General features: G+C 50.6%; 1 protein-coding gene across 1 annotated transcript in view; it reads right to left on the reverse strand.

The window, feature by feature from the left end:
- The window catches only part of ARHGAP35 (Rho GTPase activating protein 35), a 116,673-nt gene that overhangs the window by 47,467 nt on the left and 54,490 nt on the right, over positions 1–14,716 (reverse strand). The window contains exon 3 of the mRNA XM_051837363.3: positions 1,961–2,105. Within this exon, the coding sequence (XP_051693323.1) occupies positions 1,961–2,105 (145 nt within the window). The remainder of the gene's footprint in view (positions 1–1,960; positions 2,106–14,716) is intronic.

Genomic DNA, 14,716 nt, shown 5'->3' on the forward strand with positions numbered 1-14,716 from the left:
AAAAAGATTCTAAAAGAAATTCCAGATTACTTTCAGAGGATCTCCAATTAGACTCACAGCTGAATTCTCATCAGAAACCCTACAGGCTAGGAGAGAATGGCAAGATATAGTCCAAGTCTTAAGAGAAAAAACTGTCAACCCAGAATACTGTACCCTTCAAAGCTCTCATTTATGAATGAAGGTGAAATGAAGATCTTTCATAACATATAGAACTTGAAAAAATTTACCACCACTCATCCAGCCTTACAAAAGACGTTGTAAGGATGTGCTACATACAGAAACATGGTCATCACTATGAAAGAAGGTAAAGGCAGAAAATGTCCTAGTAAAAGTACAAAGGAAATCCAAAATGAGTAATAGGAACATTTATGGAAAAACAGCAGGGCCAAGTCCTTACTTATCAATCATCATCTTGAACATAAACAGCCTCAACTCTCCACCTAAAAGACACAGACTGGCTGAATGGATTAAGAAACAAAACACTATCTGCTGCCTAGAAGAAACACATCTCACCAACAGAGATACACACAGACTGAAAGTTTAAGGGTGGAAAAATATTCCATGTTAACAGAAACCAAAAAAGAGCTGGTGTACCATCCTAATATCAGACAAAATAGCCTTTAACACAAAATTGTTAAGAGACAAAGAAAGGCACCATGCAATGATTAAGGGATCAATTCCACAGGAAGATGTGACTATAATAAATGTATATACACCTAGTTACGGGGCACCTGGCTATTTAAAAGAAATGTTAATGGATCTAAAGGGAGACATAGACTCTTTTTTTTTTTTTTTTTTTTTTTAAATTTTTTTGACAGGCAGAGTGGACAGTGAGAGAGAGAGACAGAGAGAAAGGTCTTCCTTTGCCGTTGGTTCACCCTCCAATGGCCGCTGCGGCCGGCGCACTGCGGCCGGCACACTGCGCTGATCCGAAGGCAGGAGCCAGGTGCTTTTCCTGGTCTCCCATGGGGTGCAGGGCCCAAGCACCTGGGCCATCCTCCACTGCACTCCCTGGCCACAGCAGAGAGCTGGCCTGGAAAAGGGGCAACCGGGACAGAATCCGGCGCCCTGACCGGGACTAGAACCCGGTGTGCCGGCGCCGCTAGGTGGAGGATTAGCCTAGTGAGCTGCGGCGCCGGCTGAGACATAGACTCTTATACAATAATAATGGGGAACTTCAATACCCCACTTTAAGCAATGGACAGCTCAATCAGACAAAATTAGCAAGGAAACAACAGTTAATCCACACTACAGACCAAATGGACCTAACGGATATCTACAGAACTCCTCACCCTACAGCTGCAGAATACACACTATTCTCTCCAGTACATGGAACTTTCTATAGGATAGACCACATGCTAGGCCATAAAGCAAGTCTCAGCAAATTCAAAAAAATCAAAATCAAACCATGCACCTTCTCTGACCACAATGGAATGAAGCTGGACATCAACAACTCAAGAATCTCTAGAGCATATGCAAAACACATGGAGACTGAACAACATGTTCCTGAATGAACAGTGGGTCACAGAAGAAATCAAAAGAGAACTCGAAAATCTACTGAGAAGGGCCGGCGCCATGGCTCACTTGGGTAATCCTCCACCTCACTAGCACTATGTTCCTGAAGTTGTGTTTATGAAATGTATGAAGTCTGTATACCTTAAATAAAAGGTTTCTGGGTAAGGGGAAAAAAGCACTGCATGCCACGACAGCGCGTGCCAGAGCAGAGTGGTCCCTAACCTGCCACCCCTGCAGCCCCGAGGGCAGGACTGCTCCCCATACCATCTAACACCTGCCACTAGACAGCCTCAAGATGCAGGACGCGGAGGGTCCCGGGTCCAACGGCAGCCAGACTGCTCAGCTCCTTCTCCAAGAGTGGACGTGTCACACCGAACAACTGATGTCACAGACTCCAGAAGGCGTCCTGGGACAGGAGTCACCTGCTGCGTGGTCACACTCTTACCTGTAGCTTCAATGTACTCAATGCATCTTTCGATAAAAATGGGGATCGGCTTCTCTGGAGTCACGACGGTTGTTAGGGGCACCCCAAAATAGTTGCTCTCCCAGGTTGCCTTCGTGATGGACGGCCGGGGTTTGGGCTTTGGTTTCTGTGCAGAAGAGAAAAGGAAGCACAAAAACAAAGTGAGTGCCAACACGGATCAGCAGGGCCCAGCAGGGGCCTGGACGTGTGGAAACTGCTGGCAAGATTTCACCAAGAGAGAGCCCCACTCACTCAACTCACTAATTTCATATTTTCTGGCCTCCCAATACTATGTAAGATGCCAGAAAGTGGCCTTGGTCACACCTGGAGCGTGAGACTGCACTGTTAGAACAAAGATGTTTATAAGAAGCAGGCCATGTTTATATAATACAGTAACAACTGGATGACTCTCCACATCCTTTAGCACGGATACACTGGGATACATGGGAAACTTTCCAAATAGGCCACACGCGTAACAGACGTTATAAAGACAGTTAAAATCATAAAAAAATAAAAAGGTGCAATGTAAAACTAATAACTTCCTCTTTCCAGAAAAACAGCCTGCCTCCTGCCAGGGTGGACAGCCCCAGTGAGCGCCCTCTTCCACACACTAGTGTGGGGTTAATTCCAAAGGGCTTCTGCCGAGGGAAAGGGCAAGGGCACTAATCAGAAAGGACAAATGAGACAACTCTGTCTTCTTTCCCCAAAGCCAGCACCCTCATGAAGCAGCAGTGACAGCGACAACACTGTGTGAGACCTCACTACACACCACACAAGCTCCAAATGTCCTTAAAAAAAAAAAAAAAAAAAAAAAAGATGTATTTACTTATTTGAGAGGCAGAGTTAGAGAAAGAAGAAGAGACAGAGAGAAAAGTCTTCCATCTGCTGGTTCACTCCCAAGATGGCAGCAGTGGTCGGAGCTGGGCTGATCCAAAGCCAGCAGCCAGGTGCTGTGCCCATATGGGATGCTGGCGCTGCAGGCGAAGATTTAGCCCACTACACCACAGCACCAGCCCCCGAAATGTCTTGTCTTTTTTTTTTTTTTTAATTTTTTTTTTTTTTTTTTGAAAGGCATGGCCAGAGAGAGGGAGAGAGAGAGAGAGATTTTCATTTTTTTTTTTTATTTTTATTTTTATTTTATTTATTTATTTTTTTTGACAGGCAGAGTGGACAGTGAGAGAGAGAGACAGAGAGAGAAAGGTCTTCCTTTTGCCGTTGGTTCACCCTCCAATGGCCGCCGCTGCAGCCGGCGCACCGCGCTGATCCGATGGCAGGAGCCAGGATCCAGGTGCTTTTTCCTGGTCTCCCATGGGGTGCAGGGCCCAAGCACCTGGGCCATCCTCCACTGCACTCCCTGGCCATAGCAGAGAGCTGGCCTGGAAGAGGGGCAACCGGGACAGAATCCGGCGCCCCGACCGGGACTAGAACCCGGTGTGCCGGCGCCGCAAGGTAGAGGATTAGCCTATTGAGCCACGGCGCCGGCCTTCGAAATGTCTTTTCTTTAAACCCCACAGCCCTCCATTTTGCCAAGGACAAAGTCTGACGTGCCTGAACGACACAATTAGTAAGTCAGAGTCTTCCACTCAGACTGAGAAGATCTGGCACCGTAGTGCAGCCCCATTCACACTATCAATATGGAGATATTCTGCTCCAAAATTATTCATTTTATCTTGATGTTTACCTGGGGAAAACCTGCTCTAAGCGAATGATAAATTCCTCAAGCTAAAGAAATGCATTTGAAATTTGTATCTTTGGTTAATCTATCTACTAAAAAGAGAGGCTAACAAACAGAACCATGGGGAGTAGACCAGGTGGTCCCCAGCAATTCCCACTTCCAACTGGTGAGACCAATTCAGAGGGCAGATGCAGCAGAAATGTACGGGTCTCATGACCCTAAGGTATTCGTGGATTTTTTTCTAAACAAAATTCACTAAGGAGACAAAGAGCCAAGTCCTGAGTCAGCCACCTGTTCCTTGCCCTGCCCATCCTCCTGCCTCCTAGCGCCCTGTTACATGGGAGCAAATCGCTTCCTCTTCAGTCTGAGACTCTTTGGGGACCTCCTGTGCAAAGCAATGCGTGTGTGTCGGGGGAACCTACAGACAGCCCACTTCGGTGCTGCTGGTTCCCAAAGCAGGGGCCAGGAGAGGCCAGTCTTCACAGAGCCCGCTCCCTCACTCAGTCTGCAGCACGCTGGAATGCGGGTGGCCTCTGGGGTCCCAGAGAAAAAGGAACCATGAACCCAGGAAGCCTGCTCACTGCCATCTGCCCACTCTTGCTCGGCCCCATGAAGTCAGCCTTTCAGGTGTGGCAGTGGCCACTGCCCACACAGACTGTGAGGCAAACGGGTCCTGATGAGTGACTTACAACACAGCTCTACGGGAGCTGATTTAACCAACCTAGGCCGTCTCTCTGGTATCTCCTCCTATTCAGCCTTGAGAGGTGGGTGTTGGGGTGCAGTGGGTTTAAGCAGCCACTTGGGACACCCACACCCCATGTTGGAAGTTCCTGGTTCAAATCCTGGCTAATCCATGCTTCCAATCCAGCTTCTTATTAATAAGACTGGGGAGGCACTGGCTGATGAGCCACGTACTTGGGCCCTTGCCACCCACATGGAAAACCCAGATGGAGTTCCTGGCTCCTGGCTTCAACCTGCCCCAACTCTGGCTGTTGTGGGCATTTGGGGAGTGAACAAGCGGATGGGAGACATTTCTGTCACTTTACTTTTTGAAAAAAGGAAGAAAAAAGAATTTAAACCTTTTTAAAACTTTGAGATCTGACAGATCTGCATTTGTATCTGGGCTGACTACGTCTGTGACTTGCCACCTCCAGGGCAGCTCCCTGCTCTCGGGTAGTCTGAGGGTTAAATGACAGGATGTGTGGGAAGACCATTTGTATTCAACAACATTTCCCATCAGTGTTTTTAACCAACCTACTCCTGTAGAATTTGCCTGTCAAAACTAACATAGTAGCCTGTTCTTGGGTAAAACTGAGACCTCCACACACACTGTCGTTAAGGACAAAGTGGAACTGCAGGAAGCTGCAGGACGTGCTCCCCTCAGCACATCTGTGACCTTGTCTAGGAAGACAGCTCTCAGCCTCGCGTTCCCGCGGCGTCTCTCGCAGAATGACACGAGGCAGTCTTCCTGGGGCCCAGGTCTTGGCTCGGCTCCTTTCCATGCATCACCTCACCCCAGAGGCCCAGCGGTGTGTAGGTGAGGACGTTAAGAGCCCCACTTTGCAGAGGAGGAAGCAGAGTCCTACGAGAGCAGGTCAGGTCTGTCTGATCGCGATCTTCGCCCTGCAGCACCACTACCTGGCCGCTTGAGTAATGAACGAAGCGCACCAAGGGTGACTGCTAAGGTGGAGAAGATCCGCCCTATGGAACACCAAGGAGCTCCCTGGAAAAAGCGAGAACGAGGCTCTCTACAGCTGCTTCCACAGAGCTGTGGGGAGCGCCTGCTCAGCCTGGCTCCAGAGGACAGGCTTACCTCTCACCTCAGGGCCCAGGTCTGCTTCAACCTTTGCAGTGACAGAGGCGGGAATGGGGAGGCAGCTGCGGCGTCAGCAACTCCCCCTACTGAATGACGTGGACGCAATGTCTCTCTTTTTAAGATTTAACAAATTCCAGTTTACAGAATGTGTGTGTGTGTGTGTGTTTAAGATTTATTTATTTATTTGAAAGGCAGAGTTACAGAGAGGCAGAGGCAGAGGCAGAGGCAGAGGTCTTCCATCTGCTGGTTCACTCCCCAGATGGCCGCAACGGCCAGAGCTGCGTGGATCTGAAGCCAGGAGCCAGGAGCCTCCTCCGGGTCTCCCACGCAAGTGCAGGGGTTCAAGGGCTTGGGCCATCATCTACTGCTTTCCCAGGCCACAGCAGAGAGCTGGATTGGAAGAGGAACAGCCAGGACTCGAACTGGCACCCATATGGTATGCCGGCACTGCAGGCAGTGGCTTTACCCGCTACGCCACAGCGCCGGCCCCTACAGAATGTTAAAATTCTGCTTTGAAACAGCTGAAGGCTCCCTAGGATGTCACAGAATTAGGCAGAGAATTCTTGCACAACTAATTCTAAACCTTCCTAGTAAGGAAATCAGAGTTTGCAGTGCATGCCAAGAGCTGCGCCAGACTGTTGATATAACTACCAATACTTCAGACCTCTGAAGGGCCACTGGGTACATTCCAGATGGAAATGCCATTCTCCTGAGTGGCTTGCCAGATGTCTCATGTCCCCGGTCAGACATGTGTCATTCATTAAGGAGTCACTGGGAGCACTCTCAGCAGCAGGTCCCTGGAGAGGAGAAAGTGACAACCCCCAACATCCATCTTCTTTTGGGGGCACTTAGCAAGCTGCCCTGAGAAACCTTCCAGGCAGAGGAAGCCACGCCCTGAGAACAAGGCACACTTCTGTACCTCTCAGTGCGGCGTCCAGCTGGGTGCTCGGGAGCTAGCGCTCTGCGCAATTAATCATGCAAACCCTCACAACCACCTGGGGCTATTAGCCCCAGTTCACATTTGAGAAAACAGAGGCTCAACGAAATTCACACCCATTCCAACAGAGTTGTATTCTACGAAGGCCAAAACATCGTGCTCTTTCCCTGACACCACTCTGATGAAACGCCTCAGCCACAGGCAAAACCCTGGGCCAGCATGCACTGCCCCCCACCCTCGTCCTCCTAGACAGATGTGCATTGTTCTGTAGCTCAGGTTTCCTTAACACACGCCTGACTCTGGGGCGGGCGTCTGATGCAGTGCTGAAGATGCCGTTAGGGACACCTGTCCCCTGTGTCGGCGCGCCTAGACTCAAGACCTGGCTCTGCTTCTGATCCTAGTTTCCTGCTAACGCACACCCTGGGAGGCAACAAGTAAAGATTCAAATACTTGGGTCCCCGCTACCAAGTGGGGGACCTGGACTGAGTTCCCAGTTCCTGGCTTCAGCCTGGTCCAGCTCCAGATATTGTAGGCATTTGGGGGGTGAACCAACAGATGGAAGATCTTTCTCTGACTGTAAAATAAATTTTAAACTTTTTTAAAAGATGAGACACAATAGTGTTTTTTTTTTTTTTTTAATTTTTTGACAGGCAGAGTGGACAGTGAGAGAGAGAGACAGAGAGAAAGGTCTTCCTTTGCCGTTGGTTTACCTTCCAATGGCCGCCGCGTTGCGGCCGGCGCACCGCGCTGATCCGATGGCAGGAGCCAAGTGCTTCTCCTGGTCTCCCATGGGGTGTAGGGCCCAAGCGCTTGGGCCATCCTCCACTGCACTCCCGGGCCACAGCAGAGAGCTGGCCTGGAAGAGGGGCAACCGGGACAGAATCCGGCACCCCGACCGGGACTAGAACCCGGTGTCCTGGCACCGCAAGGTGGAGGATTAGCCTAAAGAGCCGCAGCGCCGGCCAGAGACACAATAGTTTTTAAAAATGTCATACTATAGTTGGCCAGTGCTGTGGCATAGCAGGTAAAGCTACCACCTGTAGTGCCAGCATCCTATGTGGGTGCCGGTTTGAGACCTGGTTGCTCCACTTCTGATCCAGCTCTCTGCTATGGTCTGGGAAAGCAGTAGAAGATGGCCCAAGTGCTTGGGCCCCTGCACCTGCGTGGGAGACCCGGAAGAAGCTCCTGGCTCCTGGCTGCGGATCGGTGCAGCTCCAGATGTTGCAGTCATTTGAGGAGTGAACCAAGGAATGGAAGATCCCCCTCCTCCGCCGCCACCTCTGCCTCTCTGTAACTCTGCCTTTCAAAAAAATAAAAATCTTTAAAAAAAAAAAAAAAACACCTCATAGAACAATGCAAACACTACACCCTAATGTAAACTATGACTTAAAAAAAAAATGTCTTGGGGCCAGTGCTGTGGCATAGCGGGTAAAGCCGCCTCCTGCAGTATCAACATCCCCTATGGGCGCCAGTTCAAGACCTGGCTGCTCCACTTCTGATCCAGCTCTCTGCTGTGGCCTGGGAAAGCAGTGGAGGATGGCCCAAGTCCTTGGGACCCTGCGCCCGCGCGGGATACCTGGAGGAAGCTTGTGGCTCCTGGCTTTGGATGGGCACAGCTCCGGCCGTTGTAGCTAATTGGGAAGTGAACCATCGGATGAAGACCTCTCTTTCTTTCTCTGCCTCTCCTCTCTCTGTGTAACTCTTTCAAATAAATAAATAAATAAATCTTAAAAAAAAAAAAAAGAGTGAGAGCGTTCCGAGCAGCGCCTCAGAGGGCCACACAGATCGTGTTTGACACACTCCGGGCTGACTGACTGGTAGGGTTCCTAGAAACGTCACGGATTCCACAAAGGACATTATTACAGTTTCCCCCTAAACTACTTTCTTGCACTCCATGGTCAACGTTGACTGCCAATCAATCTCTCATATTTCCAACAGAGTTTCAACAAGGCCTTCCAATAAAGTGACTTGCTTCTGTTGCAGATGTAGTCCCAATTAACTGGTGTCCCCGTTTGGCTCTGAAAAAACACAAGCCCAAGTTTAAGAGAAAACTCGAAGGCAGATTTACTCTTGGCGGCAAGGGCTGTCATGAAAGGACAGGTACTCAGGCATGGTCTCCTTCAAGGCTGGCGGGGAGCATTGTGACCGAATCACTCACTACCTTGGGACATGTCCACTTAGAGATGAACAGGAAGGAGCATGGGATCTTGGTCTTCCCATCCCTCTTGAATGATGGGAAGAGAAGAAGGCGTGTCATCCCACCAGAGGCTCAAGGACAACAGAGCCACGGCTTCTTGATCCACACAGGCATAGAATCTGGCAAACCTGGGTCAAAACCTGCTGCCACCTCCGAAAACTCAGGGACACGCTTTTGTAACTCTCTTTACCTGAAATACAACTCCACTGAACCTGACTTCCAGTGCTGCGGGTCGGCTTTTACTTGCTTGCCTCATTGCAAACATCGGCTAAAGCTCCCTCGGAAGGCACGTCCCTTAGGAAGCACAGCTGATCCTGACGAGAGCTACAGAGCTTGAGTTCCTACAAAGGTGTCCGTATCACCAGGCTGTGCAGGAGAACATGCTGGCGCACGAAAGCATCAGAGCAATTCTCTGTTCTTTGAGAAACAGATCCAAGCTGCCCGTTATTAGCACTAGTATTTTTAATATTTATTTATTTACTTGAAAGTCAGAGTTTCACAGATAGAGAAGGAGAGGCAGAGAGAGAGAATCTTCCATCCGCTGGTTCACAACCCAGTTGGCTGCAACAGCTGGAGCTGCGCTGATTTGAAGCCAGGAGCTTCTTCTGGGTCTCCAACATGGATGCAGGGGCCCAAGCACTTGGGCCAACTTCCACTGCTATCCCAGGCCATAGCAGAGAGCTGGATTGGAAGAGGAGCCACCGGGACTTGAACCAACGCCTGCCCATATTGGATGCTGGCACTGCAGGCGACTGCTTTATCCACTATGCCACAGTGCTGGCCCCTATTATTATTTTTTAAAGAACAGGTGTGAGGTAAACTAGGGCAGACAGTTGAAGATAGTCTATTTTTATTCCCCAAACACACGAAGTTCTTTGGGCTTAAAATACACTGAGACTCAGGGACAGCAGCCTCAGAGTTCCGGCTGCTATGTCAGTGTCCCTCCCCATGCCCGTTCTGTCCTCCACTCAGCTGGATTCTGAAGTCAGAAACAAATAGCACCACACCATCCTTGGAGGTCGCTTGCTAAAATGAACACGCCCACTGGACTGACGGAGGAGTCTAAACACGTGTCCCCGACTCCGATATGAGCATCTTTCTTGCAGACTAGACTCCAAACACCCACTGCAAGGGGAAGCAAGACCGGGGTTCAAAAAGCTCAGCTCCTCCTCTTGGCAGCTCTGCCACTTGGGCAAGGTGTCTGATCTCAGAACCTCAGTGACCCCACCTGTAAAACAAGACTGCCAAGAGGAATCGGTGAGAAAGCCTGGTTCTGTACCCAAGTGCACAAAGCACGTGCGGCTGTGCCGTCTGCAGCCTCCACTGCTCGCCCTGCTTCCCCCTCGCCCCACTCCTTGAAGGCCCAGGGCTGTCAGGGTCAGGTTCCGTGCGGTTTCCGGCAAGGCCTCCCCACCAAGCCTCTGTCTTCACTGACTTCAGCTGCCTCACCCTTCAAAATAACCTTTGCCTGATGTCCTTGGGATTAAACCTCCTGGTTAAAAAATATCTCAGTACCTTGAACCTACCAGCTGCTAATATTCAAAAATGCAAGCCCAGGTTAAACCCCCTATCCCAGAGACTGCAAACTAGAGGACTGAACTGCCGTACCTATGGCACCTCGCACAGCGCCAGGCACATACCAAACGCTCACTCAACGCCTGTGCGTTTTGCTTCCTTCCTCAAAGAAGGAATGAGCTTGTCCCTGCCACCGAAGTGTCCCCTTTAAAAGAAAACTGTTCCAGGAGTCAGAGCCACGGTCACGTCAGGCACCGCCCCGTTCTGAGGAGGACAGTATCCAGCTGGCCCGGAGGCTCCCGGGGCAGGGCAGCCTCCTCTGGAGCGCAGTCTTTCCTGGGCAGGTCACAAAGAGCCCATCTCTCAGCATTCAGTGTGTCTGTCAAAAGCTACATCTCTCCCAGGGGAGTGAGCAGCGCGATTCCCCAGCTGGTTTTTATTCACACCAGAAACTTCGACTCTGCCTTAGACCTCACAAAATAAGAGCTGTGTCCACACAAAGCCACAACAACCAGCCAATTCACTGAATCCAATGAAATAAGCCAATTCACTGGGGGGAGGAGGGGGACACAAACTGTCAAACTGGTTACTTGGTGCCTTACAGACCAAACAATGCGTGATTGAACTGGTTAGCTTTTCAATAGGTGGTCTTGTCATGTGCTAGCTCCAGTGAGTGAAAGATTTTCTTTATCATTCTGTTTTGTCTTTTTTTTTTTTTTTTAAACACAAAAGTAAGAGCACGTCACATGGAAGAGTAACAGGCAATAATATCTTCTCTTTAAACCCGTGGTCGAACGCGCCAGGTTCAGGAATCTGAGCGAGCCCCAGAGGCGCGTTTTGTGGAGCAAGGCTCCCAGGCCTGGTTTTAGCCGATCCCAATCTCGTCTTTGCAAACGCACGGCGCTGGGAGACAGAGACCATGTGCAACAACAACTCTTTGCAGACAAAGCAGCTATTCACGGACCCACTGAAGTGCAATCGGAGATTTTCAGTCTCATTCAGCTGAGTGCGGAAGGCTCCCCCTATGAGAGAGGGCGCTGAATGGTTCAGCTGGGCGAGGGCCCGACTGAGAGCCAGCGTTACAGTCTGCACTTTCATTAGGGGACATGAAAGCCAGTCCCTCACTCTGACTCCACTGTCCAGGAAAGAGCTCCTGAGAGAGCAGCCAAGGGCGCTGGGCGCGTTTTCTTCTTCGCATCAGTACCCAGAGCATAGCTTTTTTTTGTTAGGGCGGTTGCTAGGGCGAGTACTGAGAAAGGAGCTTAGTAACACACAGGGTTAAAGCTTCCACAAAAGCAGAGGGACAATGTTGGTCCCACAGCTCCGGCTAGACCACACTAGCTTTCTCCTTCCTCCGAATACAGTACGCATATTCTCACCTTCCAGTCTTTCCTCACCTCGTGCCAATTGTCTGGTTCCCTTCAAGGTCTGCTTACGTGATAACAGCAGCCAGGGCTGACCCAGCTTGCATTGTTCTTAGCTCACAACCCTGTGAGGAAGATGCCTGCTCCTCTTCTCAGAAAGGTCAAGGGCAGAGGAAGCAAATCCCCAGGGTCCGAGTGAGGAAGTGGGGAGCCCAGACCCAGCGGTAGGACCCTCCTTTCCCATGGCCTGAGGTCTGTCGCCACACTGCACACAAGCACTCCCTCCCCAGCAGGGACTCCGTGCACGGTCTACCTGGGCAGACAGCTGTCTTCAGCAGCGGTGCAGGTCTGACTGCCCCCACTAGCACTGAGGTCTGGGCAAGAAGGCTGCGGGCCGCTCCCCAGCGGTGCATGGCAGAGTGCATTTTCTGTGACCAACTGAAACTGGAGTGCCTGGCCACGCCCCCTTCCAACACACACAGTTTTGCTTTGTCATGCCAATAAAAATCAAAGGCAAAATCCTCTTGCAGGGGCTGGCCTGGCATTCTCTGCCCTGGTGGTATCCTGCCTTTCCGGTAAAGCAAGTGCTGTCTGTGTTCTTAGTGGCAGCAGCGGCGTCGCTCCTGTCTGCCCTGGGACGACAGGGGAGCTACACGCTTCTCAACGCACCATCTTCACTCTTGCCAAAGGAAACTCCTACAGTGACTGCTGGCACACACCTGTGCCTGGGCCAGAGGTGTCATTTTTATTTGACTTCAAGGGGTGTGGCCTGCAGAACCAGAGCCAGAACAGAAGTGGCCCGTTCTCGCTCTCCGACCCGGCAGTCAGGCGAAGGGAGGTCCTGGGCCAGGACGCGCGCGTCCCAGCGTGAACACGCCACCTCACGGGCGCACGCTAACTGCCTGCGTTCTGCTGGTCTGCACTGCGGTGTGTGCTCTTTAAAGCATGGTTGTTTAGCAATGTGTTTTAAATGCAGCATTTTTAAGGAGTATGAAAAATGAAGCTACAAGTTAGAAAAAGTTATAATTCAGTGTGCTATTTTTAAATTTTTTTTTTATTTGACAGGTAGAGTTATAGACAGTGAGAGAGAGACAGAGAGAAAGGTCTTCCTTCCGTTGGTTCACCCCCCAAATGGCCGCTACGGCCGGCACTGCGCCAACCCAAAGCCAGGAGCCAGGCACTTCTTCCTGGTCTCCCATGCAGGTACAGGTGCCCAAGCACTTGGGCCATCCTCTACCGCCTTCCCGGGCCACAGCAGAGAGCTGGACTGGAAGAGGAGCAACTGGGACTAGAACCCGGGGTCCATATGGGATGCTGGCGCCGCAGGCAGAGGATTAACCAAGTGAGTCATGGCGCCAGCCCCTCAGTGTGCTATTATGCCACCTTCCTAATTCCCTGGTGTGCAAACACCCCCACAAATCAGAGGGCTGTCTGTCAGCACTCAGATGCGCTGTTCCAGCAGCAGTCTTCACTGGGAGTGGAGGAGGAAGAAAAGAAATGCAAAATGTTCAAATGTTTGCATTCTAGTGTCATCACACAGGAGAGCTTTGGGAAAATATGGGGAGGCAGATCAGGTCACTCCTGGCTTCCTGAATAAGGACTGCTTTTGATGGGTTTGTGCACCTACCAAGCTTTGGAGAACAAAGCACTGGACAAAGGCAAAGGACAAAACTAGTGGAGGGGAATCAATTAGGAGAAGACCGCGTACGTCTCCACTGATGGTCGGAACAGAGAAGGTCAGGGACAGAGGCTACGGTGACGCTGCCCTGCCCACTGCGTGGGTGAGCACACCCTCGGGGACCACTCATGTCATGAGAGAACCCAAAGGGGATGCTCTGGACTTGCTCAGATACCAGGTGCTTCCATCTCCGTGCGCCACCAGACAACACAACTGTCAGCTCTCACAACAACCTGGACTCTCAGTCCTTCGGATTTGGTATGCCTGGCATATTTCTGGCCACCTTTCTTTCCAAAGGACCCTGCAGTACTTTCAGAAACGCTGCCTCATGGGAAGCAGCGGAGCTGAGACATGGAGAAATCATGATGCTGGCGGAGGCTCACTAGGGAACACAGTTCTGTGGTGTCTCACCAGGATGCCTTTCTCTGAAAACAAAGAATACTTCCCTCCCACTCTAAACAGGGCAAAAAAGAAAAACATTTGGGAAATACTTTTTCTATCTCAAAGCCTAAGCCCAAGAGGACAGGGTACCACTTACAGACACCTGCCCTGCAAACTACACACTACATCCTCTTTATTTTTTTTTAAAGATTTATTTATCTATCTGAAAGGCAGAGTGAGAGAGAGGGAAGGACAGAGGGAGAGGGAGAAGAAGAGAGAAGGGAGAGACAGGGAGAAGGAGATGAGAGATCAATCTTACATCTGCTGGTTCACTCAAATGGTCACAACAGCTAGGTCTGGGCCAAGCTCAAGCCAGGAGCTCCATTCTGGTCTTCCACATGGGTGGTATGGGCCTGAGCACGTGGGCCATCACCCACTGCCTTCCAAGCTCACTAGCAGGAAAGCTGCAGCGGAGATGGGGGCAGACAGGACACGAACCTGCACTCTGATATGGGATGCCAGTGCGAGACAGGTGGCTTGACCCACTTGCACCACAAAGCCAGCCCGTCATTCTATGCAAGATAAGAGATTGTGTTTGCTACTATTGTCTCCACATCTGAGAGTCCGCCCGATGCTTCTAATGCATAGTTACCGTTTCCTTTCCTTTTCCCTCCCTGCCCCAGTTGTTGTCCCCAAATGAAATCCAAGCCTCTCACTGACAGCAGCAGTGATTCATGTCAAGATGCAATCATGCAGCTGACGGCAATCCCATTTATAAATATGGGACAGATTTATAACTCTCAGCGGCAAGATTCCTCTCACTGATTTCTGTGTATAAATTATCATTTAGTCATTCAGTAACCTTTACAGACCAGCAAGGGAAAGGAACCTTGAACAGGGGGTGAAAGGCCTGCTCAGCAGGAAGAGACGAGGTGTGCCACTTTGGGTTCCAGTGTTTCAGTGAAGGAAAAGCAAGTGTGATGTCACTGACTTAGTCACGGGACAAGCTCGGAACTATGCGTACTGTGGTGATTAATCCACTGCTGTTGAGACAAAGACGCCCCAGGCTAGCCATCCTGTCCAAGGTCCCGACTCCCTGAGGGCTGCCGGTAGCAGCACCTCGGACCCTACTAACACTGTTAGGCCAGCGCATACAGCACACATGATTTTTTTTT

This window comes from Oryctolagus cuniculus, chromosome 18 (genome assembly GCF_051225735.1).
Source record: "Oryctolagus cuniculus isolate XC-2025 breed Fujian yellow rabbit chromosome 18, ASM5122573v1, whole genome shotgun sequence".
NCBI lineage: Eukaryota > Metazoa > Chordata > Mammalia > Lagomorpha > Leporidae > Oryctolagus > Oryctolagus cuniculus.